This window comes from Muscardinus avellanarius (assembly GCF_963383645.1).
Source record: "Muscardinus avellanarius genome assembly, chromosome: 16".
NCBI lineage: Eukaryota > Metazoa > Chordata > Mammalia > Rodentia > Gliridae > Muscardinus > Muscardinus avellanarius.
In genome coordinates, this window is record NC_137802.1 from 54,930,118 (window position 1) to 54,957,723 (window position 27,606).

Here is a 27,606-nt window from a genome sequence, read left to right on the forward strand (position 1 = left end):
ATGGGCAACGCGGCCGGCAGCGCCGAGCCGCCCGCGGGCCCCGCCGCGCCGCCCCCCCGGCAGCCGCCCGCCCCCAAGCAGCCGATGCCCGCGGCCGCCGAGCTGGAGGAGAGGTTCAGCCGGGTGCTGGTGAGTGCGCCCCGGGCTCGCGTCCCCGCCCCCGGGGGCTCCGGTGCCGCTTGGAGATCGCCCGCCCCGCCGCTGCCCCCGGGGTGGGCGCGACGGCGCCTTCTCGCAGAGTGACTTAGCACTCCCCAAAAAACTTTCTCCTGCAATCGCCCAGTGTCTCTCCCTAAGACACCCCCGCGCTCCTGGGTCTAGAGGTCTGGAAATGGTCCTGGGAGGAAGGAGGGTGGGAGCGGGGCGCCAGGGCTGCGCGGGGACCCCCTTCCCCGGCGCGCGGAGGACCAGCCGCCGCGCGGGTCTGGAGCATCCGCCCTCCTGCATCTCGGGGTCAAAGATGGAAGGGGTCGCGGTTCGGTCTCCTTGAAGCCCTTGGAGCCGCGGAGCCGGTGGAAGTGTTGGGCCAGGGTGCCGGGAGGGGGTGTCGGGTCGTGGAGAGGGGGGTGTCTGCGTTTCTCCTCTGCTCCCCCGTGCCGGGAGAGGGTGCGGATCTGGGGCCTCCCCCTCCCGACTGCTGAAGGGAGAAAGGTTAGGAAGGGCGGGGTCAGGATGGGTTGGTCCCTGGCTTGGGGTGGAGCAAAAGTCTGGAAGCCCCTTTCCCCACACCTGCCCTGTGAACTGGGGAGGGGGCGATCAGCTCAGGCCCAGTCTGGAGCACTGGGGTCCCTAAGACTGGTGGGCAGAGTAGGGAAGAGGAGGGGCCCCGGCTCTCACTTCCCCCTCCGGCCTCGGCCTCTTCCCTACGCCCTTCTCTGGTTGCTTGGTGGCCTGTCTGCTGTCAGCGGCCCCTCGCAGGTGCTTGTTGACGGGAGAGTCGGGCTGGGCTGTTTCCTAGAGGTCTCCCCAGTCTGAGCAGGCTGGCACTGCAGATCTGAGGGTGGGGGCCCTAGGGAGGCACAGGGAGCAGGTAAATCATCTCCCCTTCTGGGCTGTTCTGGATCTCCCATGTAGCCCCAAGGCTAGCCTCCTAACAGTTCCTGAGACTCCATTGCTGGCCCTCCTAGGAGGTCAAGAGAGGTGTGGGAGGAGCTGGGTGTAGCCGTCACGCCTGTCTCCCAGTACTTGGGAGGTTGCGACAGGAGGATTGCAGGTTTGAGATCAGCCTTGGCAACTTAGTGGGACCCTCAGCAACTTAGCAAGACTGTTTCAAGATAAAAAATAAAAAAGGGGGTGTAGCCTGGAGGTAGAATGCCCCTGGGCTCAGCCCCCAGTGCCCTCCAAAGAGGGTCTGGAGGAACTCTGGGGTGGGGTCTATGCTTGTGAACATACCTTGCTTGATTAGCAAAGAGAGATGGGCTGCAAGAAACACTAGGCTGGCCCCTTCATCCCCATCTGTCCACCTGCCTCCATTTCTCCCCAAACTCAGAAGCCAAGCTGAGCGGATGGGGGAAGGGTGCTGAAGAGACAATCTCTTAGGGCCATCTGGGGAGCCTGGGTTGGTGGTGGTTCCCTGGACTCCAGCCTGATGGGGGGGGGACAGGAGTCTGTCTTTCCCCCCCCCCAAGTGTGCGTCTGTAGATAGAGGTGGGCGGCTTTGGGGCTGAGGGCCCAGCCCCAGTCTGCTCTATTATGCACACTAATGAGGAGGAGCCACGCCAGTGAATAATTCAGACCAGTGGAAAACCCAAAAGTCAAGAGTGACGTCCTTGTGAAGGACTTGATCGCCCCGCTTGGATTTGTGGTTGTGACCACTGGGTAGCCTCACCTCCAGTACCCAGTCGGGGAGGCGGAGGCCCAGAGATGGAACTCAGGGCGTGTCCAGCGGTGAGCAGGGTGGTGGCTGGGGCTGGGGAGCAGTCCAGAGCCGCAGTCTCCATTGGGATCCCTGCCCCTCCGGGTCCCCAGGAGCCCCCTGCCTGTTCACAGCCTCTTCCTGGGGAGGGTTCAGCCTACCCTTACGCCTGTTATGGGCAGGATGAACCCAACCTGGGGTCACTAGGCTGAGGGCCCAGTTCTTCTCACCCCTACCCTGAGGCAATAGCCCTCACCCCTGCCTGCAGCTGCCCATGGCTAAATCTGGCTGAACCCACAGGCGTGGTGTCAGTTGTTTTGGGGGCAGGTCTCCATCTGACCCCCAGCCCCAGAGTCAGAGCTGAGACCTGCCCTTAGTGTATGTTTAAGAGGAGAAAAACCACCGGGTATGGTGGTACGCAAATGAAATCTTAGTACTCAAGAGAGGCTGAAACAGGAAAATCACAGGTTCAAGGCCAGCCTCAACAATTTAGTTGAGGGCCTCACCAACTTAGTGAGACCCTGTTTCAAAAAAAGAATAAAGTGGACTGGGGGTGTAGCTCAGAGGTGTGCCTCTGGGTTCAATCCCTAGTAACAACACACACACACACACACACACACACACACACACACACACGAGAACCTTAGATGGCTGAGGCGGTCCCAGCACCCCAAGGACCCCCATCCTGATGGGAGAAGCGCAGTCTTTCCCTTGTCCCTGGGAACCTCTTCTTCTCACTTCCTCGTCCCCTGGGGGGAGTAGACTCCCTGCACCCCAGACTCCTCTTCTTCTCCTGGCCCTGGGACTCCTGTTGTGGGTGAGGGTGCCCCCACCAGGGCCGACAGCCAGCCAGGGGGTGCAGGAAGGCTTTTTCTCATGCAAGAGCAAATGGGGTCCACTACCTCCAAGAAGTCTGCGAGACAGAGGGGTGTCCCTGCCCAAAACGGGTGGGAGAAAGCAGGTTGTGCCAAGGTTTCTTTCTGGCTGCTGCCTTAGCAACGGCTGTGGAGTGATGGCCGCCCAGCTCAGGGCCTGTGGGGATGGTGGGAACACCAGGCACCCGGGCTCCCAGCTCTCGCCTCTCCCACGCCCGTGCCCAAGGCTGGTGGCTTCCAGCCCTCGTGCCTTCCCCTGCGTGGAAGAGCACAGAGGGGCTGGGGTGGCAAGGCACCTTCCCTAGGCCTGCCGGAAGTGCCTTGCGTGGACCGGATGCCCTGTCCGCCTGGGCAGAGCTGGGCCTGCAGCCCTGGGGCAGAGGGAGAAGGGAGGAGCCTGGGATGATGTCCCAGAGCGGAGACAGATGCCGGCTGCAGAGAGGGGCTGGGCCACTGGAGAGGAATTTGCTCCCTGGAGCTCTCTTACCTGTGCCCACAGACACGGGCACTTGGCCGGGCAGTGCGGGGCAGCGAGGACAGCTGGGTGTGGCCCTGGGAGTCCTGCCTGGAGCTGGGCACCCCTCTGGGTGGTGGGGCACAGACGTGGGTATCTCCATTCTGCTGGCCGGGCGGGTGTGCATCCTTGGCAGCTCCCTCCTGGGTGGGGCGGATGGAGCTTGGGGTGCAGAGCTCAGGCCCGGGCCTCCTGCCTTTGGGGTGTCCTGCCACAGAGGGGCTCAGTGGGGTGTGGCCCTGTGGTCGGATACTGGGCTGGGCAGAGGCATGGGTGACATTCCTAGCAGGCAGGCAGGGCTGGCACACTGGGGGACGCGGTGGGCATGATTCACAGTGACATCTGCCAGTTGGCAGAGCGCTGGGCCAGACGGGCAGGAACAGGTGGGGCTGCGGTGGGTGAAGCCTCTGCATTTCTCCTGGGAATAAAGAGTTCTGGAAGGTGGCTCGGGCCTCTCTACCTTTGAGAGGGCAGGGGTAGCTGAGGAGAGAGGCAGGGAAGATTTCTGGGTTTTGGGGTCATGAAGTTTAGGGACCCACTTTTATCTTTGTCACTTATGACCTATGTGACCTGGGATAAATTACTTAACCTCTCTGAGCTCTAGTTTTTCTTTCATGTATAAAAAGAGACAATAAAGGCACCTGCTGGCCTCCTAGGATTATTGGGGGAATTAAATAGAGTGCTTAGCACCTGCCCCCGAGGGAGGATCAACAAACACTCTGAACCATGAGGAAGTGGAGGTGATTCCTCCGCTCCAGCGCTCCAGCTTGGGGCCAGGCCCGGCCTGTCCCCTCCTCTATGTCCCTCACAGGAGCACCCGAGGGGCTTCCGAGGAACGCCAGATCTCTAGGCAGGGCTGCCAGGGCACAGGTCAGCAGCCATGGGGCGGAGACTGAAAGCTGCCTGGTGGCCGGAAACCACAGTGAGCGGAGGCCACCTCTCCTGGAGGGTGGGGCCGCGCGGTGCTAACGGCAGGCGCCCTGTGCACATGGGGGGGGGAGCGCCTCCACTTCCCCCAACAGAGGGTGTGCTGGGGGGGGTTCCCCAGTGAGCAAGCGCCCAGTGTGGGTGACAACAGGAAGCGCAGGGTGCTGGTGGCAGGAAGTGGCGCCGGCTGGTCCTGGTTCCTCAGATGGGGGACTCTGGCCGGTGGTCTGCATAAGACCCTTGTGGGGGCCAGGGCCCACCCTTCTCATTGTCCCGGCTCTCTTTCTCCTGAGGAAATAGTCTTGTGTTGAAACCCTTGGGTAGAAACCCAGGAGCATTCTTCCTCCCAGCTACTTTTCTTGCCCTATTTTTATTTTATTTTATTTTGAAACATGGTCTTGCTAGGTTGATTAGTCTCACTAAGTAGCTGGGGTTGGCTGCAAACCTGGGATCCTCCTATCTCAGCCTCCCAAGTATTGGGATTTCAATTGGGCGTGGTGGCGCACGCTTGTAATCCCAGCATTTGGGAGGCTGAGACAGGAGGATTGTGCTTCGAGAACAGCCTCAGCTACTTAGTGAGACTCTATAATCAACCTAGCAAGACCCGGTTTCAAAATAAAGAATAAAAATAATAGGGCCGGGCGTGGTGGCGCATGCTTGTAATCCCTGCGCTTGGGAGGCGGAGACAGGAGGATCGCGCAGGTTCAAAGCCAGCCTCGCTGGCTTAAGAGACCCAGTTTCCAAATAAAAATATAAAAATAGGTCTGGGAGTGTAGCCTGAAGGTAGAAGGGCTTCCAGGAACCCCAGTACCACCACCACCAACAACAACAACAAAATAGGGCAGTGGGTATAGCTCGGAGGTTGAATGCCCCTGGGTTCCATCCCCAGACCCACACACACACACACACACAAAGAATAAAAAAATAGGGCAGGGGGTGTAGCTCGGAGGTAGAATGCCCCTGGGTGGTTCCATCCCCAGACCTGCCAACAAAACAAAACAAAACAAAACAAAACACTAAGTACTGGTATTACAAGTGTGCACCACCACACGCAGCTCAAACTGAGTCTTTTTTTTTTTTTTTTGGTGGTACTGGGGTTCCTGTAAGCCCTTCCACCTCCGGGCTACACTCCCAGACCTATTTTATACTTTTTATTTTTATTTATTTATTTATTTTGGTGGTACTGGGGTTCCTGGAAGCCCTTCTACCTCCGGGATACACTCCCATGGGCTTACACTCCCAGACCTATTTTTTACTTTTTTTTTTTTTTTAATGTGGAAACAGGGTCTCTTAAGCCAGCGAGGCTGGCTTCTAACCTGCGCGATCCTCCTGTCTCCGCATCCCAAACTTGGGGATTACAAACGTGCGCCACCACGTTGGGCTTCGTTTTTTGAGACAGGGTCTTACTAAGATGCTAAAGACTGGCCTTGAGCCTACAATCCCCCTGCTCAACCTCCCAAGTGCTGGGATTATAGATGTGCGATACTGCACCCGGCTTTTTGTGATTTTATTTATTTATTTTTTGTAGTGCTGGGGATGAAACCCAGCCCCACCCCATGTTACACAGGGCTGTGTCACTGAGCTACCTCCGCAGCTCTCGGTTTCCCTTTTTGTGTGTGTGTGCGGTACTGGAGATGGAACCCAGGGGCATTCTATTTTTGAGCTATACCCTCAGCCCTATTTTTTTATTATTTTTATTTTGAAACAGGGTCTCACTGAGTTGCAAAGGGCCTCACTAAGTAGCTGAGGCTGTCCTCGAGCCACGATCCTCCTGTCTAAGCCTCTCGGATGCTGGGATTACAAGCGTGTGCCACCATGCCCAGCTTTGGTTTCCCATTTGTGAAACGGAGAGTATACTAGTGTCTATTTTTCAGGCTTGTTGTTGAGGTCTAAGTTAGTTAATAAGTGTAAAACAATAGCTATGTAATCCTAGTCACTCTGGAGGATAAAAGGGGCTGGGAGTATAGCTCAGTGATAAAGTGCCCTGGATTTAATCCCCAGTATTGGTGGGGGGGAGCTGGTTGTTTTGGCACAGGCCTGTAATCTCAGTACTTGGGAGGCTGAGACAGGAGGATTGCAGGTTCTTGGCGAGCCTCAGGTACTTACTTAGATCCTCTACAACTTAATGAGGTCCTGTTTCAAAATAAAAATCAAAATAGAGCAAGAGGTGTATCTCAGAGGCCGAATGTCCCTGGGTTCCATCGCACTGCAAAAAAAAAAAAAAAAAAAAAAAAAAAGGCACTTAGCTCAGGGGAAATGTGTTTGGAGGCCCTCCTTCCACTTCTCTTCCTCCTCCTTTTCCTTCTGACAGCCTGGGTGTAGGCAGGGTCTGTGTCCCGGTTCCCACCCTCCTGGTCTTTGTTCCTACCCTGGGACCCTCGAGATCAGATGGGAGAGGCTGTTAGGTCTGGGAGTCCTCAGCACCTGAGTCCTGGTTCAGGGCAGGTAATCTGCAGCCTCCTCTCAGCCTGAATTGTTTGTAAGAGCTCCAGAAAATCTATACAGGGATTTTTAATTTATTTTTATTTTTTGTGGTCCTGGGGATTGAACCCAGGGGCATTCTATCTCTGAGCTACACTCCCAGTCCTATTTTTGAAAAAATTTGGAAACAGGGTCACACTAGGTTGATGAGAGTCTCACTATTTGCTGAGGCTGTCTTCAAACCTGCGATCCTCCTGTCTCAACCTCCCAAGTGCTGGGGTTACAAGTGTGTGCCACCACACCTGGCTCTACGGGGATTTTTAGAAAGTAGATGCAGTTGGCTGTTTTGGGAGATGCCCCGAGGGCAGTCAAAATAGAGACCACTTGGGGGATGGGCGGGGAATGGGGCTGGGGGACAAGCCCAGCTTCTGGGCCCAGGGGCCTGATGAACACGGTGGGGCTGGCCTGACACGGCATTGGTGTGCAGATTCAGGGCCTCCTAGGGCTTGAAGGGCAGGGCCCTGGGGAGAGGGTGAGCTGGTGGGCTGGGAGGTAGGATCTGCTCGGATGAAAGCGAAACTGTAGGGTGTGGCTGTTTCCAGATGTGGCCGGAACCCTTAGGTCTCCTGGGATTCCTTGGAAGTCAACACCCGGCAGGGAGGGCGGGCGGGCGGCGGGAGGGAGAGCTGGAGTGGAGCCTGCAGGGGCTGGACTTGCCTGAGCAGAGGGTTCCTCACTGGCACCCCAGGAGGTAGGGGCAGGGAGGAAGGACAGTGGTCCGCACATGTTCTGAGAAGACGATTCAGCCCAAAACATGAACCTCAGCTCTCCCCTCCTTTGGCCCAAGGCACTGGGGTGTCGGGGACGGCTCGAGGGCCAGTTGGCGTTTGTCAAGCTTTGGAGGCAGGTGTGTCTTATCTGTATATTTCCACAAACGTTTGTTCACTCTACCACCCCCGATCTTGGGGTCTTTGGTGGAATCCCCCAACCCTGTGCCCCCCACATCTGCGAGGCGCCTCTTGCTGGCGCTGGCTCACGGAAGGACATTATCGTGTTGACCTATAGCTTCTCAAGAGCTGGCTCACGGAAGGACATTATCGTGTTGACCTATAGCTTCTCAAGAGCGTGCCCAGGAGCTCTGTGCATGTGAGGCAGGTGGAGGAGTAATTTTTTGTTTGTTTGGTGGTACTGGGGATTGAACCCAGGAGCATTCTACCACTTAGCTACACTCTCAGTCCTATTATATTTTTAAAAATTTGAAACAGGATCTCACTAAGTTGCTGAGGCTGGCCTCAAACCTCTGATCCTCCTGTCTCAGCCTCCCAAGTATTGGGATTACAGCTGTGTATCATCAAACCTGGCTTATTTATTTATTTTTTAATCTAGAAACAGAGTCTTACTAAGTTGATGAGGGTCTTGCTAAGACACTGAGGCTGGCCTTGAACTTGCAATCCTCCTGTCTCAGCCTCCCAAGCACTGGGATTACAGGTGTATACCACTAAACCCAGATTATTATCATTATTATTTTCCAGGTTTGGGGATAGAACCCAGTGGCATTCGACCTCCGAGCTACACCCTCTGCCCTATTTTCTATTCTTTATTTTGAAACAGAGTCTCACTAAGTTGCAGAGGGCCTCACTAAATAGCTGAAGCTGTCCGCAAACCACGATCCTCCAGTCTCAGCCTCCCGAATGCTGGGATTACAAGCGTGCAGCACCACCATGCCCGGCTAATTTATTGTTATTTTTTATTTAGAAACAAGGTCTTGCTAAGTTGATGAGGGTCTAGCTAAATCACTGAGGCTGGCCTCGAACTTGCAATCCTTTTGTCTCAGCCTCCCAAGCACTGGGATTACAGGTGTGAGCCACCATGCCTGGCTGGGAGTGTGTCCATTTCGTGGAGGTGGAAGCTGAGATTTAAGAAGGCCAAAAGCTATAGGGCTGGGTGGGCCCAGAGCCTGTATCCTTTGAACCCAGCCCCAGGTCCTCCACATCCTGTGCTCAGATGGCAGGTGAACCCCTCACATACGCGCCTGGACTGCCTGACCCTTCCTGTCCCCTTTAAACAATGTCAGCCAGCCTTCCCCTAGCTCCCCAGCCCCCATCCCACGGTGTGGCTTCCTTGCCGAGGACCCTGGCTTGGGGCTCTCTTCCTGTTTTCAGGGTAGCCTCACCGCACCCTGATTGAGTGGCATCTGCCGGCCCCTCTCCCTCTGCGCGGTGCCCAACTCCTCGGTGGGCACAGCCGCAGCCCGGGAGCAGCTGCTAATTAGTGTTCAGCGCTGTCATAGCTATTTCTGATTTCTGAGCCTAAATTTAGCGCGTCTGGCAGGCTGGTACGCGGGCCTGGGGCCTGAGAAGGCCCAGGTGGGACAGGGGCAAGTGGGCTGTGCCCTCCACCACTGAAGCTCAGGTGTGCCAGGCCCCAGAAGGGGGTCTCCTCGCCCCCATGATAACCCTGGGCCGCCCAGGGGGTGCAAGGCTCGTGGCTCAAAGCCAGCCAGGCTCTGTGCCCTTGGGCAGGTCACTAAGGCACTCTGCACTTGCACCTGTGAGATTGGCATGCCATGGTGCCAACAGGGGTGGAGAGGGTGGGCGGCGGCTGGCAGCGTGCGGGGCGCTGAGCCATGGCGGTATGGCGCTCTCTGGCGAGCCGGCCACCGCGTCGATTGGGTTGTGACTACGACTCAGTGTGCCGTGATGTGTCCCAGAACCAGAGGGTCTCTCTGGACCAGGTGGGTGAGGGCCCAGGAAGTCCCGTATGAGGAAGGGCTGTGTTCCCTCCAAGGCCCAGATGCTGGGACTGGCCGCCCCATCTCCCTCTGCCCTGCCGGCTGAGCTCCGGGGTCCTGGCACTGCCTGTTGTCCTGCTTCCTCCTTTCTCCTCAGCCAGGGCCACCTCAGCCCCGCCCTGCTCGCAGTCTGGGTGGGAGAGAGGGGGAGAAAGGCCTTGGACCTCACTAGCAAAGTAGATGGCTCCCCTGCGGGCCCTCTGGAGCCGCAGGAAGGCTGTGGATGAGGCCATGTGGTGGTTTCCTCTGTCCCAGGCTCACTTTCGCAATGGGGACGGGGGTGACGCACCCTTACTCCCAGCCTGCCGGGAGGCTGGGTGCTGGGCAGTTTCACCTCTCAAGAGGGGTCCTCGCCAGAAAACTTAGGCAAGGGGGCAAGGGGACAAGGATACCCAGCTTCCTGCATCTGAGGCTGACTCAAGGCAGTGATTTTTTGGCGTGAGATCTGGCCAGAGCCCCAGACCTAGGCCCAGCACCCAAGAGAGGAAGCTGGCTGAGGCGCCCTGGGTGGGTGTGGTCCCCTCTCTGTTCCAACTGTGGCCTCTCTCAGCCCCGTGACTGAGTGTGCTACTTTGAACCGCAAGGGCCAGGAGCCTTACAAGTTGGGCTGGGGCTCCCTGGGCTCCTGCACTCCCTGGCAGCTCTGAGAGAAAGACCTATCTTTTGGGATCTGACACATAGTAGGCCCTCAAAAACCTGGGATTTAGCCAGGCATGGTGGTGCATGCTTGTAATCCCAGGACTGGGGAGGCTGAAACAGGAGGATCACAGGTTCGGGGCCAGCCTCAGCTACTTAGTGAGGCCCTCTGCAACTTAGTGAGACCTTGTTTCAGAGTAAAGAGTAAAAATAGGGCTGGGCATGTAGCTGGGAGGTAGAATGCCTCTGGGTTCAATCCCCAGTATCAAAAAACAAAACAAAACAAAACATAAAACTGGGATTTACTGAATTGGGGTGAGCTGGCCTTGTTTTCTTTTCTTTTTTGTGGCACTGGAGAGGGAACCCAGGGGCATTCTACCTCCAAGCTACACCCTAGCCCTATTTTTATTATTTACTTAGAAACAAGGTCTCACTAAGTTACAGGGAGCTTCACTAAGTAGCTGAGGCTGGCAGCAAACCTGCTATCCTCCTGTCTCAGCTTCCCAAATACTGGGATTACAACTTTTTTTTTTGTACTAGAGATAGAGCCCAGGGTCATTCTACCTCTGAGATACATGCCCAGCCCTGTTTTATTTTTCTGTTTTGAAACAGGGTCTAGTTAAGTTGCTGAGGGCCTAAGTAGCGGAGGCCGACCACAAACCTGAGATCCTCCTGTCTCAGCTTCCCAGGTACTGGGACTACAGGGGTGCACCACCACGCCCGGCTTGGCCTTGTCTTCTGAGTCCATAAGAGAGATGTGCCAAGCAGTGGGGTCCAGGGAGCCCCGACTGCTGCTGGCAAAGCCTGGTTGAATGCACAGCCCCGATCTGGGCTGTACACGTGCCCTGTGGTAACAGAGACACCGTGGCTAGGGGAAGAGACCCAGACAAGGCTCTGCTATAGATCCTGAGGGAGTCCCAGCCTGGTGGATGCAGTGTGTGTGCACAGTTCTCCCCAGTCCGTGTGGCCGAGTGACCCTCCCACTTACTCCCCAGGGCCCAGCTGCGGGGCCTCCTCTGCCTGGAACCCCTCCTGGCTGTCATAGCTGCCCTCAGCTCCCTTGGCCTGCCCCCATCCTCTTCCTCCTCCCCCCCCTTTTTTTTGTGGCACCAGGGATTGAACCCGGAGTATTCTACCTCTGAACTATATTCCTAGATCTTTCTATTATTTATTTATTTATTTTTTTTTTGCGGGTCTGGGGATGGAACCCAGGGGCACTTGACCTCCGAGCTATACCCCCTGCCCTACTTTTTATTCTTTATTTTTAAACCGGGTCTCACTGAGTTGCAGAGGGCCTCACTAAGTAGCTGAGGCTGTCCGCGAACCGTGATCCTCCAGGTCTCAGCCTCCCGAATGCTGGGATTACAAGTGTGCGCCACCACGCCCGGCTTTTTATTTATTTTGGTGGTACTGGGGTTCCTGGAAACCCTTCTACCTCTGGGCTACACTCCTCCCAGACAACTATTTTTTTTTTTTTTTTTTTAAATTTGGAAACAGGGTCTCTTAAGCCATCATGGCTGGCTTCGAATCTGTGCGATCCTCCTGTCTCTGCCTCCCAAGTACGGGGATTACAAGCGTGCGCCACCACACCCGGCATCTATTATTTATTTTGAAACAGGGTCTAGCTAGGCTCCTGAGAGGCTCAGGAAGTTGCTGAAGCTGGTCTCAAACCTGCAATCTCCCTCTCAGCCTCCTAAGGACTAATTACAGGTGCATGGCCCCAGACCTGGCCCCCTCCCTTCTTGAAGGGACCAGGTGGGAGGCACTGAGAGGGATGGGGAAAGAGGAGCCTCCTGCTTTCCATGCAAGAGGTTTCCAAGTGTCGGTGCCCTGGGTCTGGCTGTGCCCATGTGGTGTCGGGTGGCATGTGGAAAAAGGCACGGTCCGCCGGCCACACCTGGGCCGGGATGGAGATGGCCCCTTGTTAGCTTCCCACCTGGATAGGCGAAGAGACGATACCCCTATTACAGACGGGAAACGGGAGCCCAGAGGTGTCTGAATGCCCCGAATGCCCCTGGGTCTCTAGCTGTTGGGTCCTGGAAGATGCCCGTTCTCCTGGTCCTCCCTGTGTTAGGTCTTGAGGCTCAGGGGTCCCTTCTTTGTTTTCCCCTCCCAGAACTGCATGAACTTACCCCCGGACAAGGTCCAGCTGCTGAGCCAGTATGACAGTGAGAAGAAGTGGGAGCTCATCTGTGACCAGGTGGGCACCAGGACGGCTCTGCCGCTGGGGCACCCCGCCCCGCCCAGGCTGATGCTGCCAAGAGAGGGGGTGGGGTCGGGGCCGTCCTAGAGGGGAGGGTGCTGGGCCTCTGCAGGAGTCTGAATCCCCCTCCCTAAACACTGGCCTCCCAGAGACCTAGTGGGTCCTGAGCAGGGCTTGCTCTGTCCTGCAGAACCAGCAGGCAGGGGGCCAGGTTGCAGGGTTGGCTGCCCTCCTCCCCTCTGGACCCTCCCATCCCACCTGGGCTGGGGAAGGGTGGAATCTACCCCTCATTATACATCTTCATTCAGGCTGTCAGAGAGGCAGGAAGGGGCACAGATCTCTGCCACTCCAGGCCAGCCAGTTTGGACCTTGGTCTCTGAGGGGCCAGGCCCCAGCTGGGCTCCCCACTGACAGGCCCACTGGACTTGTGGATAGGAGGAGCCCCTGCCAGGGCTGGCTGCTGGGGATCCAGAGAGGGGGGAGGCTGGAGTTGCTTTCCTGCTGAGGCCTGGAGGCTGGGGGTGGGGAGCTGGGGAGCCAGCACCTCCCCTGGGGCCATGGAAGCCTCCTGCTAATGGAGCAGGATGCACTGCTGGCTGCTAGGGTGAGGCCAGGCTGTGGGCCGAAGTGGGAGTGTCCAAGGCTCTGGGCTGTGGGAGGGGCCCCTCCTAAAGGGGCTCAGGCTGGAGAAGGTTGAGGAGGGTGGCTGGGGTTTGGGGCCCTCTGTCATGGCTCCTGCCTCAGGTGACGGAGTTAGAGGTTGGTTTGTGGAACACAGGAGAATCGCACTTACACGGGTACCCACCGACACAGTGGACAGGACAGCTGGGGTGTAGTCCTGGGGAGGGACCTGTGCTAGTCCAAGCAGGGTGCCCCCAGCTGGCCTGAGTCCCCCCCAGGGCGGAGCCTGTGGCAGGACTGACCTCTTCTGTCTTCTACCCTAGGCAGTGCCAGGGGACAGGCCAGGCGAGGCCTGGGGTCTTTTCAAGCTCTCCGTGGGCGGTGTTGGGGTCTTTGCCTTTGGTACTTCAGAGGCGTCTAAAGACAGCCGGCAGCCCCAGCCCTGGGCTGAGGGTGGGAGGCAGGGATGAGGAGGGCTGGCCGTCTGCCTGGGCTTCTGTGGCTGTTCCCTGTACACCCGCCCCTCTCCCTAGGAACGGTTTCAAGTCAAGAACCCCCCGGAAGCATACATCCAGAAGCTGAGGAGCTACCTGGATACGGGGGGGCTCAGCCGCAAGGTGGCCGCTGGCTGGATGCCTGACCTGGGGGTACATGTCCCCTTTATTCTCTCTCCCCGCATCTTCACACTCTGGGCAGCGGGCGTGGCTGTGTGTATAAACTTTTCTGTGGGCTTGTGTGAATGGATGTTGAGTGTGTGTGTGTGTATTTATAGTGGCCTGAGCGTGCCCTGAGCATGTGCTTTGTTGTATTCTTATATGCTTACATGTATATGCCTCTGTGTACTTGTGTATGAACATGTGCACCCTGTGTTTCCATACACAGATGTGTGTGTGTGTTATAGGTGTACTTTGGTGTCTAGTCATGGATGTGTGTATATGCTTGTATGAATTCCTAAGTCCATGTGTAGCAGAGAGGAAGCAGGTATGTGTTTGTGTACACGTGTGTACTCTATGTGTCTGTGTGGATGTGTGGGCACCCTATGTCGGTATGTCCAGGGGGCTGTGCATGGATGTACATGTGTGTGTGTACCAGATATGTGCTTGTGTAGGTGTGTGTGTGTACGTGCGTGTGCTATGTGTCTGTAGAGGTATGCATGTACACTCTGCGTTTTTGTGGGTATGCACGTAGCTTGTGTGTACCCAGTGTGTGCGCGGGGGAGTGCATGTAGCTGGTACGCACTTGCTGACTGTGCGGGCAGGTGTGTGGAGGTGGTGGGGGAGGAGGACGTGAAAGGCCTTGCGTGGTTGGCTGGGGTGGGTTTGCTGGCTGCCGCCTCAGGCCTCGGGAGCCAGGCTCCACCCCTCAAACTCTGTTCTTGACCCCCAGTTTAAGAGGCGAGTTCAGGAGTCCACCCAGGTGCTGCGGGAGCTGGAGACCTCTCTGAGGACAAACCACATTGGGTGAGCTAGGGCCCGGTCTCTCTCTGGACCTAGGGAAGTGCCACCCTGCTCCCAGCAGCCTCTGGGGCTTCCCCTGCCTGCTCCTCCTGCCGGAGTCCCCAGAATCCTCTGGCCTCATGCTGTCCCCTGGGTTGGGTGTGTGGATGTCTGCCTGGGGTGAGGGCACCCACTTGGGCAGACACTTCCTGTCTGGGACTCAGGGAGCCTATGTCCCCACAGGTGGGTGCAGGAATTCCTCAACGAGGAGAACCGTGGCCTGGACGTGCTCCTGGAGTACCTGGCCTTTGCCCAGTGCTCTGTCGCGTAAGCCCCGCCCCGGGCCCTCATGTGTCCCTGGTCCGGGTGCCCCGCGCATCCCTCTCGCTCTGGTCAGTTCCAGGCAGCACAGCTGAGCCTCTCCCTGGGGACCTTGCGCTCAGCCTGGGCGACGTCCCTGCCTGATGGCACATGCTGCTCGAGGAGGGAGCCCGCCCTGCCCTCAGCCCCTCTTGGGTGTCCACTGCAGTGCTGGTCTCCAAGTCCCTTGCACCGTATCTCCAGGTATGACATGGAGAGCACAGATAACGGGCCCAGCTCAGAGAAGAGCAAGCCCCTGGAGCAGTCGCTGGAAGATCTCAGCAAGGGGCCTCCCTCGTCTGTGCCCAAAAGTCGCCACCTGAATGTCAAGTATGTGGGCCCCAACACAGGGTGGCGAGAGAATGGAGTGTCCCCTCCTCCTGCACTGCTGCTCCAACCAGCCCCACCCAGGGTGCTGGGGGCTGGTGGGAGGGCTGGCCAAGCATGGGGGACCAGAGTCAGGGCCCCCCACAATGCTCAAGACACCAATAAGTTAAAAAGGCTTCAGGGGCGGCGCCTAGAGCCTGGAATCACGGTGGGTCTGGGATAAGGGGGTTCCTGGGTTGGCGGGATCCCTCTGTACCCATCTAACCCCCTGTTTTCTCCCATGCGGCCTCCAGGTGCCCCCCTTCTCCCCGGTACGTAGCCATCTGGGGGCAGGAGCTTGCCCGCTGACTCTGAGGGTGGGCGGGGTGGCGTGGCTGAAAGCCGACATCCCTGGGCCTAGCTGCCAGCCAGTCTCCTCCCCCAGCGTAGGGCCCGGAGGTGGGGAGGGGAAGGAGACAACCCTGGAGCATCATGTGGACCCCAGCTTCTGACTCTGGGGCTAGGGAACCTGCTGCATGTTAAGTCCCAAACCCTTGCGGTGTTTCTTTGCCCATTCCTTTATCCATTCAACAAAGCCCTTTGCAGAACTGATAAGACAGATTGCCCTGACATTAGGGTTCACAGTCTGGGGGGGGGGGCGATTCAGGTGACAGGCTGTCACAAAGATGTGGCTGGGAACTTTTAGAAGGGAGGCAGCCACTGATTGGGGTATCAGGAAGCCCAAGGGCTAAGGAAGCCCGCCTGCCCTCAGCTGTTGGTGGGATGGACAGGAAGCCGTCACCTAGGGTTCCAGATGGGTCCCCTCTCACTCCAGGGGCCATCTTACTGGTGGCTGGGGCTTAGGGTTCTGCCCCCTGCAGCCTCCTGCACCCTTCCCAGAAGGGGCGACACTGTCCTACAGATGTTTGGAGGCTTTATCGGCAGCCATGGGGGCAAAGGAGGTCAGTAGATATATTTGAGCAACCATGAGAACAGGCGCTGTGACCGGCAGAGGGGAAGGCTGGGCAGGGTGGGGGCAGGCCTCCCAGTGTTGATGGGAATGGGATAGACTTGTCAAGAGGACCGACATGTGGAAGTCATGGTTGATGGTTCTGCAAAAATGAACCCATCCCACATTTTTTTTTGGCCAAGAATTACGGAGCACTTTCCTAGGTGCCAAAGCACGGTTCTGGGCGCCTTCCGTAATCCCAGCAGCCCTGCTGAGAAGCGCTATTAATGCCATTCCTATCTTACAAAGTGAGGCACAGAGAGACCGTGTAACTTGCCCAGTAAGTGGTGAGCTGGAATGTTCTTGAACCAGGGCAGTCTGTATTGACAACCTCCCTCTCAAGATGGAGGATGAACCCAAGTGGCCATGGGCGCCACCTTGTGGACAGTCTTCTCACGGCTGTCTCCAGGCTTTGGCAGTCTTTCCCCCTATCAGCTTTTTCTACCCCCAAGACACAACTACCTTTCTTAATGCCAAGTCACTGTGAGGGCCTTGCTCACCTCCCTGCAGCAGGCCAGGCCCCAGGCCTAGGCCTGCCTGGCCCCAGCCTTGCTCTCCCCAGGGCAAGGAGGGGAGGCTGGGGCCTCCGTGGGCCATCAGACTGGTGGGGGCAGCAGGAAGCTGGGGCTCGGGTTCTGACCCCTGCTGCCTCCTACACCCCGCCCAGGCTGACCCCTGCCCACAGCAGGAAGGCCCTGCGGAACTCCCGCATCGTCAGCCAGAAGGACGACGTCCACGTCTGCATCATGTGCCTGCGTGCCATCATGAACTACCAGGTCGGCGGGGGCGGGGAGGGGGGGTAAGGAGCTGGGGCTGTGCAGGTTGCCAAGGTTTGGGGACCACATGTTGCTCTACGCTGCCCCCCAGTGGGGAAGTCTGGGGGTCTGAGCTACAGGTGCAGGGCCTGGGTCTGGTGAGTCTCGAGGGGAAGCCTGTAATTTTGCTGCCTCCTGGTTCGGTCCCCCGCAGCATCCCTGGGCATGGCTGGGGCATGATGCATCTCACGTGGGGGCCAAGCAGGGCTGGACAGAGAGGTCTGTGGGGAGAGCAGCCTCTGGCTATGTTTTGTCTCTTAGCTCAAATGAATTTAAAAGCAGGACAGGGTTAGGGTCTGGCTGCAGAAGAGATTATGGTTAGATATGAAGAAATTCTTAAGCACGAGGGCATCAGAAACCAGAGTGGCAGGATGCCAACTCTGCGGAGGTGCTAGGCAGGAGGTGCTGGCAGTCTGAGAGGCCTGCCTGGTGGTGCTGACCTCTCCTTTCCCCCCAGTCTGGCTTCAGCCTCGTTATGAATCACCCGGCCTGTGTCAATGAGATTGCTCTGAGCCTCAACAACAAGAGCCCCAGGTGAGATCCGAGCCCCTACCTTGTCTCTACCTGACCCGTCTCCTAGTGACCCCCTTGTCTACTTTTCCCCCCAGTTCTCAGAGCTGCTGCCTAGACTCATCCCACCTCTGCCCTCAGATCCCGTCCTCCTCCAGGCAGCCCCATGGCTGCCCTTGCCGTGGGGACTGCCCGCCCCTTCTCTCTCCAGAACCAAGGCCCTGGTGCTGGAGCTGCTGGCGGCCGTGTGCCTGGTGCGGGGGGGACACGACATCATCCTCGCGGCCTTTGACAACTTCAAGGAGGTACCGGAGCCCCAGCCAGCACACTCGCCCCGTGCTGTTGCTTGGAGTTCTGTTGTGGCCTCTGCTGGGGCTCCTGGGGATATCGGGTAGGCATTTGGGGGCCCAGAGGACCATCTGGGATGAGGAAGCTCTGAAATGAAGGTACAGCGTCCAGTGGGTGCACACTTGGGGTCACAGGGACAACTCCAAGGACCTGCTGAGCCTCTGACTCTCAGCCTTGCCAGGTCCAAAGTGGGCTTGAATTTGACATCTTGGGTCTCGCAGTCTAGTTAACGGGCTTGCAAGTAGATGCAGGGAGCTGAGGATTTCAGGTTTAAGGCCAGCTTTAGCAACTTAGGAAGACCCTCAGCAACTTAGTGACACCCTGTTCCAAATTAAAAAAAAAGAAAAAGTCTGGGGGGTTATAGCTCAGAAGTAGAATGCCCCTGGTTTCAATACTCATATTCATTCTCTCTCTCTCTCTCTGTCTCTCTCTCTCTCTCACACACACACGCACACACACACACACACACTGGATGCATGAGAATACAGAACACAAGGCTGGGTATGTTCATTCATGCTCCTCCATTCTTTTCTTGGCACTGAGGATTGAATCCATTCTACCTACAACTTATGCCCCCAGCCCTTTAAAAAAAATTTTGTTTTGCCGGGCGTGGTGGCGCACGCTTGTAATCCCCACGCTTGGGAGGCGGAGACAGGAGGATCGCGCAGTTTCGAAGCCAGCCAGGCGCGCTGGCTTAGAAGACCCTGTTTCCAAATATAAAAATGTAAAAATAGGTCTGGGAGTGTAGCCCGGAGGTAGAAGGGCTTCCAGGAACCCAGTACCACACACACAAAAAAAATTTTGTTTTGAGACAGGGTCTCCTTAGGTAGTTGAAACTGGTCATGAACATGCGATCCTCCTGCCTCGGCCTCCCATGTACTGGGATTACAGGCGTGTGCCACCGATTTGGCTTTCATTCATCCATAATGAAGATTTGCTGAGGTCTACTATGTACCAGGCATAGGCGTGGGCCCTTGGTATATATCAGCAAGCACAAGAAAAAGGCAGGGAAAGACAGACAATAATGTAAGCAAAAAGAAAACTGGCACGGCATTTTAGAAAAGGATAGGAATGCTGCAGGATTGGGGGGCCCCCGCTGCCGGGTGGAGGGGTCCGGCTGCCGGTGGGTCAGGGAGGCTCACTGAAAAGGCAGGACCTGAGCTAGGAGGAGGGTGGGGTACTGGACGTGACGTGGGCTATCTCTGGTGAAGCACCTGGAACAGAAATGCAAGGGCCTGAGGTCGGAGCATTTCCCAAGCCGGTGTAGCCGGAGTGGTGTGAGTGTGGGGGAGTGCACACATGGCGGCCCGACTTAGATGTAGCTGGAGAGGGGACTGCAGAGGCCCAGGGTGGCAGCCTGGGATGGCTCAGCAGGTGTGTTAGTGCACCCTCCGTGAGTACCACCTCCCTACCCAGGTGTGCGGGGAGCAGCATCGCTTCGAAAAGCTGATGGACTATTTCCGGAATGAGGACAGCAACATTGACTTCATGGTGAGCTCGGGAGCCAGGGAGCTGAGCCCGGGGCGGGGGGGGGGAGGAGGGTTCTGTCCCAGCAAAGCGTGAGGACTCGGTGGCCGGGGGACGTGGGGAGGGGGCTGCGTGGAGGGGCCACGCAGGTGACACCGCTTGGGGATAGGTGGGGGTGGGGTGCCTGGAGGATCATAGAATTGCTCCTGCTCTGGCCTCCAGGTGGCCTGCATGCAATTCATCAACATCGTGGTCCACTCGGTGGAGAACATGAACTTCCGTGTCTTCTTGCAATATGAGTTCACTCACCTGGGTCTGGACCTGTACTTGGAGGTGAGCCCTGTATGCCTCCCCGCTCCCCGATTTAACCGCACACACTGCAGAGGATGGCCAGGTGGTTGGCAGATCTGGGCTCAAGTCCTGGCTCTGCCGCTTATAGCCATGTGATAACAGGTCTGTTCTTTTCTGAGTCTCGGTTTTCCTATCCGTCCTACGAGAGAGGCTCAAGAGGTAACAATGAGCCCCTGGATGTGTAGGACAGTGCCTGGGGCGTGATGGGCACCCAGTCCAGCAGCTGTTGTGGCGGGCACTAGAGAAGACTTAGGTGGCCGCTGGTCTGGCTCCAGGGGAGCACCAGCTCGGACAGGTGCGCCGAGTAACTGGGGGAGGTGGACGCTGGCTCCTGGAGGAGGTCGGGGTCCTGGGAAGGTGGGCGAAGGAGTCTGGGGCTTCTTGGTTCAGTCTAGACAAAGAAGCTGCTGCTTCTGTTCAGCTCCTTTGGGAGATTTCCTGGAGGAGCGGGGCCTCTGGGGTTGGGGTTTTAAAAGCTAGGATTGGCAAAAGATGAAGAGCAGGCCAGGCCTGCGTATCCACACAGTGGAATGTGTCCAGCCATAACCAAGGAATAAAGTACGGCACTGACGAGCCTCGAAGACTTCACACTAAGTGAAGGGAGGCGGACACGAAGGGCCACACCTTATGTGATTTCTTAATGTAAAATATCCAGAATGGATGAATCCATAGTGGTTGTGGGGGGCTGGGGAGGACAGAGTGGAGAGTGACTGCTAATGGGTAGAGAGGGTTTTTTTGGGGGGTGATTGATTGAATCAAGGCCCTATGTATGCTAAGCAAGCATTCTACCACTGAGTTACAGCCCTGTTCCTATTTTGTAATTGCATAGTGATGATGGTTACATAGTGTGAATGTACTACAAATTATTGATTATACACTTTAAAATGGTAAATTTTGCTTTGTATGGTGGCGCACGCTTGTAATCCTAGTGCTTGGGAGGCTGAGACAGAAGGATTGCACAAGTTCGAAGCTAGCCTCAGCTACTTAGTGAGGCTCTCAGCAACTTAGTGAGACCCTGTTCCCAAATAAAGTATAAAAAATAGGTCTGGGAGTCTAGCCCGGAGGTAGAAAAGCTTCTGGGTTCCACCCTCAGTACCACACACACACAAAAATGGTGAATTTTATGGTATGTGAATTATATCTCAATAAAAGAAAAAAGAGCCAGGTGTGGTGGCACACAGCTATAATCCCAGGCACTTGGGAGCCTGAAACAGGAAGACTGTAGGTTTGAGGACAGCCTCAGCAACTTAGGCCCTGTTTCAAATTAAAAAAGAAAAATTTAGCTGGGCGTGGCAGCGCATGTTTGTAATCCCTGCGATTGGGAGGCGGAGACAGGAGGATCGCACAGGTTAGAAGCCAGCACGCTGGCATAAGAGACCCTGTTTCCAAATTAAAAAAAAAAAAAAAAAAGGTCTGGGAGTGTAGTAGCCCAGAGGTAGAAGGGCTTCCAGGAACCCCAGTACCACCAAAAAAAAAAAAAAAAAAAAAAAAAAAAAAAAAAAATTAAAAATAAATAAATAAATAAATAAATAGGGCTGGGGTGTAGCTCAGAGGTAGAATGTCCCTGGGTTCAATCCCCAGTAAAACACACACACACACACACACACACAGAGCCGGCTAGGGCTGGGGGTCCTTCCTCTGAGACCCCTGCGTTTGGCCTCACCTGGCGCTTTCCACCTGGGGACAGAGGCTGCGGCTCACAGAGAGTGACAAGCTACAAGTGCAGATTCAGGCCTATCTGGACAACATTTTTGATGTGGGTGCACTCCTGGAGGACACCGAGACCAAGAATGCTGTGCTGGAACACATGGAGGAGCTGCAGGAGCAGGTGTCCCTGGTGAGAGCTGGCCCCAGCCCCACCTGGCGCCCTGTCCCTAGGGCCCCACGAGGACACCGCTCACTGAATGGCAGGCACACTTCCCAGTGTGAATGGGAGGAGGCCGGCTGCCTAGCCCCTGAATTTGGCCTGAATCCCAACCCTGAGTCCTTTTGGTGCCTTTCTCAATGAGTATTCAGCAGCTCCTACGCTGTGTGGGACTTGCCCAAAAAGGCAGGCGCCTCCTCCACGGATGCTCTGACCTCAATCCCTGGCTTGGGAGAACTGGGTGCTTGGGGCCCTCCCAGCCCAGTCTCCTCCCCACCCACCGGCCTCGTCGTGGTGCCTCGGTTTCCCCTCCTCACTTTACTGGGGTTCGATGCCAGGCCCGGCCCACCCTTGGCACGCTGGGCTGAGCGGATCCGGGAGCCTCCCCCAGCCCTCCAGGCAGGCTTGGCTGATGCCGCCCCCTCGTCGGCGGCGCCAGCGCCCGGCCGCGGGGTGGTAGCTTACCATGTGCGGGTGCCACAGCTCACAGAGCGGCTTCGGGACGCGGAGAACGAATCCATGGCCAAGATCGCTGAACTGGAAAAGCAGCTAAGCCAGGCTCGCAAGGAGCTGGAGACCCTGCGGGTGAGGCTGGGGGCGTGGGCGGGCGGGGCTCGGGCGCCAGAGCTGGTCTTCTTCCTCTCCGCGGAAGAGGATGGGGCTCTGTGCCAGGGGCTCGGGGATCCTGCCGGTGGGCGCTGACCCCATCCCCCGGGCTTGCAGGAGCGCTTCACTGAGTCCGCCCCCATGGGCGTCTCCAGACGTCCCCCGGAGCCTGAGAAAGTGCCTCCCGGCACCCTGGCGCGGCCCTCGGCCCTAGAGCTTAAGGTGGAGGAGCTGGAGGAGAAGGGGTTAATCCGTATCCTGCGGGGGCCCGGGGATGCTGTCTCCATCGAGATCCTCCCAGTCGCTGTGGCAACTCCCAGCGGTGATGCTCCGACTCCGGGTTGGCCCAGCGGCTCCCCCAGCCCAGGTGCGCGGGAGTCCCAGGCTGAACCCGGGTGCGGGGCAGGTCCTGGGAGGGGAGCCTGGGGCCGCGCTCCCTGGGAGGGACACCGGGATTGGGTTGAGGGCGCGGCTGAGGTAGGAGCAGGTGGGTCGGAAGGGCAGGGGGCGGAGATGAGACCACCCATCTAAGAGGCTGACTCACCCCTCCCCCGCCGGCCGGGCTCAGATCTCCCACCCGCAGCAGAGTCGGTTCCAGGAGCAGCAGCACCCCCGCCGCCCCCGCCGCCGCCCCCGCTGGCTGGCTTGCAGTCTCAGCAGGAATCCCGGCCCGTGGCGCCCCCGCCGGCCCCACCGCTCCCCGGCAGCCCGGAGCCCCCGCCCGCGCCGCCCTTGCCCGGAGACCTGCCGCCCCCACCCCCACCGCCGCCGCCTCCCGGGACTGATGGCCAGGTGCCTCCGCCGCCCCCACCGCCCCCGGGAGGACCCCCTGATGGCCTTGGAGCCCCCGGCCTGGAGATGGGCCTAGGTGAGTGGAGTGGGCCCCCTGGCCTGGGGTTTGGGGAGACGGGTAGGGCCTGGCTTCTGGGCTCCTTTAGGACTCTGTGTGTGTGTGTGTGTGTGTGTGTGTGTGTGTGTGTGTGTGGCTTCCTCTTGTCTCCCCCCTGCACCAGCCCCACTGGCTGCTTCACCCTAGAGCCCCCCCGCACTCATCACACCCTCCTGGCCCCAGGGGTGAAGGCCAAGAAACCCATCCAGACCAAGTTCCGGATGCCACTCTTGAACTGGGTGGCCCTGAAACCCAGCCAGATCACAGGCACGGTCTTCACAGAAATCAATGACGAGAAGGTGCTGCAGGTGAGCGGGCACTGGGGGTCAGCTCCTCTACCCAGTTTTTCTGAGAAAGCAGGAGCCCAGATGTGAGTATCAAGCCAGGGGGCATGGGCATATCCAATGGGCAGCCATCCTGCCCCCCTAGGCACATCCAGAGGGCAGCCATCCTGCCCCCCTAAAGGCTTCCCTCCCTGCCCAAGCCTGGCCCCCTCCTCCCAGTCGGAATCCCTCTGCCCCTGGTCACCCAGGGCCTCAGCCTCCAGGCCACCTGCAGTTTTCTGAAAGGGGCTAAAGGGATGGCCTCTGTTGCCTTCAGGCCATTGCTCCTGCCGTTTCCTCTGCCTGGCTGCTCTTCCCATTCTCCTTTTTACTGCCCGCCAGTTCAGTCCTCCTTGGCTTTAAAGGCCTGGAGTTCCTTGGGTCCCCTGTTTGGGTCATCCTCTTCCTCTCCCCAGTGTCTATCAGGGCCTGTGGTCAGGCTGGGTTACTGGTTTGTCTCTCTGCTGGTGGCCCGTTAGTGCAGGAGCACAGGCAGGAGTGCCCCGCCCAGCCCCGCCTTTCCTTGCGCACCCTCAGGAGCTGGACATGAGTGACTTTGAGGAGCAGTTCAAGACGAAGTCTCAAGGCCCCAGCCTGGACATCAGCGCTCTCAAAGGCAAGTCATCCCAGAAGGCCCCCACTAAAGCCACGCTCATCGAGGCCAACCGGGCCAAGAACCTGGCCATCACGCTGCGCAAGGGCAACCTGGGGGCCGACCGCATCTGCCAGGCCATCGAGACGTGAGTGCCGTGCCCTGGGCTTGTCAGCAGCCCTGCGCCCCTCTGCTTAGGCTGGGCTTCACCAGTGAAGCCCGGGTTGTGGGACAGAGCCTGGGAGCTGCACACCGACCCGTTCCGGGGAGCTTGTTTTTGGAGTCTGTGGACATCAGGCTGAGGGACTTAGAGCTGGGCATCTACCACTGACGTGGACTTGGGCTTCCCAGCTCTCACTTTCTCCCGAAGCTGGTCTCTCTCTGAAGCTGTCAGCAAATAGCAAATACTGAAGTTCGTTCATTCAATCAGAGGAGGGGTGCAGTCTTGCTCCCGGGTTCGGTGGGTGTGGAGTGATAATTACTCTCTGCTCTTCTCCGCAGGTACGACCTCCAGGCCCTGGGCCTGGACTTCCTGGAGCTGTTGACGCGCTTCCTGCCCACAGAGTACGAGCGCAGCCTCATTGCCCGCTTCGAGCGGGAGCAGCGGCCGCCGGAGGAGCTGTCGGAGGAGGACCGCTTCATGCTGCGCTTCAGCCGCATCCAGCGCCTACCAGAGCGCATGGCCACGCTCACCTTCCTGGGCAACTTCCCAGACATGGCCCAGCTGCTCATGCCGGTGTGGGCGGGGCGGGCAGGGCAGTGGCCTGGGCTGGGTGGGGGAGGCATCTCCCGGCGCGGGCTCCGTCTGGGAGCACTAACTTACCTCGCCTCCCTTCCCATCCCCAGCAACTCAATGCCATCATCGCGGCCTCCATGTCCATCAAGTCCTCCGACAAACTCCGCCAGATCCTGGAGGTGAGACAGGAGGCAGGGCCCGCCTTCGCCTGTTCTGGGTAGCTTGAGGAGGAGACAGGGCTCTGCCCCTCAAGGGCACAGCAGAGATGATGCTCCCATTTCTCACATCTGTGCTGTGAACGACGGAGCTAAGGAGCCAGGATTTGCAATAGCAGCCGTCTCTCTGACAGGGCACCTGAGTCCCTGCCTGCGGGCGCAGTCCTTCTATGGATTGCTGAGTGACAGCACAGCCCCCTCTGCTCAGTGGAGTGTCCAGAGACAGTAGAAATAAATGACTTAAGGGCAGAAACCCCCCAACTTAGGAGGGGACGTTGACAGCTCAGTTTTGGGCTAGACTAGCAGAGGGCAAAATTGGGTATATTTATGGTGTTAATCACGTACACACGTGAGGTCTGCATATGCACGAGTCCGTGTGTCATGGGGACTGAAGGGGAATTCATTCTGGAGTCCAGGGGGGCGCAATATCTTTATCTACCTTCCTGTGCGATATCTACCGAGGGGGCTTCTCCAGCCCCCGCCCAGCCTGACCCTGCCTCTCGCAGATCGTCCTGGCCTTTGGTAACTACATGAACAGCAGCAAGAGGGGCGCAGCCTACGGCTTCCGGCTCCAGAGTCTGGACGCGGTGAGGAAGGGTCCCCGCCCTGGGGAGCGCGGGCGGGCCGGTGGCCTGCGGCTTACGATGGGTCTTCATGCAGCTGTTGGAGATGAAGTCAACCGACCGCAAGCAGACACTGCTGCACTACCTGGTAAAGGTCATCGCTGAGAAGTACCCACAGCTTACAGGCTTCCACAGCGACTTGCACTTCCTGGACAAGGCTGGCTCTGGTATGGAGCACCCTGGCCTTGGGGCTGGCGTGGGGCCTGGTCCTGGACCATCGGGTTGGTGTGGGTCTGGAGAAAGAACAGGACCGCAGAGTACACCGTGGTGGGAGTGCTACTTTTCGGATTCCTTGACGCCGTTCTGCCTTGCCCCCAACCAGTGTCCCTGGACAGCGTCCTGGGGGATGTGCGCTCCCTGCAGCGAGGCCTGGAGTTGACACAGCGGGAGTTTGTGCGTCAGGATGACTGTTTAGTGCTTAAAGAGTTCCTGAGGACCAATTCGCCCACCATGGACAAGATGTTGGCGGACAGCAAGACAGCTCAGGTGGGCTGGGGCTGCCGGCTGGGGTAGGTGGGGGCCTGTAGCTCAGGCTGGGAGGGACATGGCCACAGCTGGGACCCCTTGGGGGAGGGCGCCAACCCGCCTTGAGGGACAGAGATGCGGGGCCAATGTCCTGACTGGGAACGAAGCAGCGTGGGGCTCCCGGGGGTCCACACTGGTGGGCTGATGGCTGGCGTGCCTACAGGAGGCCTATGAGTCTGTGGTGGAGTACTTTGGAGAGAATCCGAAGACCACGTCCCCCTCCATGTTCTTCTCTCTCTTCAGCCGTTTCACCAAGGCCTACAAGGTGTGTGTGTGTGTGTGTGTGTGTGTGTGTGTGGGTGTGGTGGCTGGGCGTGTGTGGTGGCTGGGCCGGGAGCCCTGCATCCTCTCCTGGGCAGCGGGAGGGGCAGGGGCTGCTTCTGTCTCCAGTGGGATGGGAAGCAGTGAGGGCTGCCTTCACTGAGACCCACCTCCGCTTTTCAGAAAGCAGAGCAGGAAGTGGAGCAGTGGAAGAAAGCAGCAGCTGCTCAGGAAACGGGAGCCGACACCCCGGACAGCGGGGAGCCCCCCGCACCCAAGGTAGGCAGCTGCCCCTGAACTCCGCACCGGGTGGTAGGGATGCGGGATCCTCACCCCCCTCTGGCATCACCCCACAGCCTCGTGGTTAGGGACAGACAGACCCCGCCTGAGCACAAGGACCCAGCCTAGGTGCTGGGGATGGGTTGTCCTTGCTGTGAGGGACCGGGCAGATGTTCTAGGGTTCGGTGGGGCCAGGAGTGTCTGAGCTAAATGCATTCCCTCCAGTCTTCATCCAAGGCCCGGCGCCAGCAGATGGACCTCATCTCTGAGCTCAAGAGGAAGCAGCAGAAGGAGCCACTCATCTATGAGAGCGACCGCGACGGAGCCATTGAAGACATCATCACAGGTGCGGCTCTGCCGGGCTCCGTTCTGCCCCCAGTCTGTCCTTCTGTGCATCCTGGGTCTGAATCCCCTCCCGTGGTGGGGTCTGGCTGCTTCACTGTCTCTTGCTACCTTTTCTGTTCTTCTCTTTTCTTTTCCTTTTCTCTCCCTCCACCCCTTCAGTGCTCAAGACGGTGCCCTTCACGGCCCGCACTGGCAAGCGGACATCCCGGCTCCTCTGTGAGGCCAGCCTGGGAGAGGAGGTCCCCTTCTAGCCCCCCAGGTACCTGGGTGGTCTGGGCTCAGATAGCTGTGCTGCTGACAGCTCTGGACCCTTGGGGGCATGGAGTCCTCATCCTTCTTCTGGGCCACTGCATGGCTGGGATGGTTTTTTTTTGGGGGGGGGTTGGCTGATGTAAACAGTGCTCCTTCCCACATGCACACACCCTGGGTCCTGTGCCCTGAAGGGTGGTCCCAGCTCCGGGCACACTTCCGAAAGGCCACTGTTTCTCCTTTGACTGCAGATCTGCGGAACCAGCCCTACATCCGCACAGACACAGGCCGTCGCAGCGCCCGCCGGCGCCCGCCAGGCCCCCCCCTGCAGGTCACTGCCGACCTCTCACTGTAGCCTTTCTGCAGGTGGATTCTGTAGGGGATGGGGCTGTGGGCAGGCTGGGGCTCAGGGAAGGTGGTCCTCAGCTCGGCAGGGCCGGGCAGCCTCTCCTGCTGTCCACCACAGTCTTGAGCCGGCCTCCAGTGGGCCAGCGCACCCTCCTCCTGCTGGTCTAACCATCCAGATGCTGCTTGTAGCACTCCCCCACCCCCAGCCATACTTAGCCTGAACGGCCTGTAACTTATAAAGTGCACCTCGCCTTCCGCCCACCAACCCCCAGCCCCAAGGACTCTCCTTGGGCCTTATTTTTATAC

General features: G+C 58.1%; 1 protein-coding gene across 4 annotated transcripts; it reads left to right on the forward strand.

The window, feature by feature from the left end:
* FMNL1 (formin like 1) lies at window positions 1-27,307 on the forward strand (the record flags this gene model as incomplete). 4 transcript variants are annotated; one of them, XM_080713552.1, is made up of 27 exons in its annotated part: window positions 1-129; window positions 12,136-12,219; window positions 13,377-13,490; window positions 14,230-14,303; window positions 14,523-14,606; window positions 14,844-14,969; window positions 15,260-15,277; window positions 16,622-16,730; window positions 17,227-17,303; window positions 17,491-17,584; window positions 19,044-19,118; window positions 19,317-19,427; window positions 21,133-21,282; window positions 21,793-21,894; window positions 22,033-22,282; window positions 22,499-22,783; window positions 22,988-23,112; window positions 23,665-23,867; window positions 24,221-24,455; window positions 24,566-24,634; window positions 25,177-25,257; window positions 25,331-25,460; window positions 25,616-25,779; window positions 25,982-26,083; window positions 26,263-26,358; window positions 26,584-26,704; window positions 27,204-27,307. In XM_080713552.1, the coding sequence occupies 27 exons, from the start codon at window positions 1-3 to the stop codon at window positions 27,305-27,307; spliced, it is 3,312 nt and encodes a 1,103-aa protein (XP_080569678.1). The 4 variants fall into 4 exon arrangements, with proteins under 4 accessions (XP_080569678.1, XP_080569676.1, XP_080569677.1 ...); XM_080713550.1 differs by lacking the exon at window positions 15,260-15,277 and having other exon boundaries at window positions 22,484-22,783; XM_080713551.1 differs by lacking the exon at window positions 15,260-15,277.
* Between the last annotated feature and the right edge of the window lie 299 nt (window positions 27,308-27,606).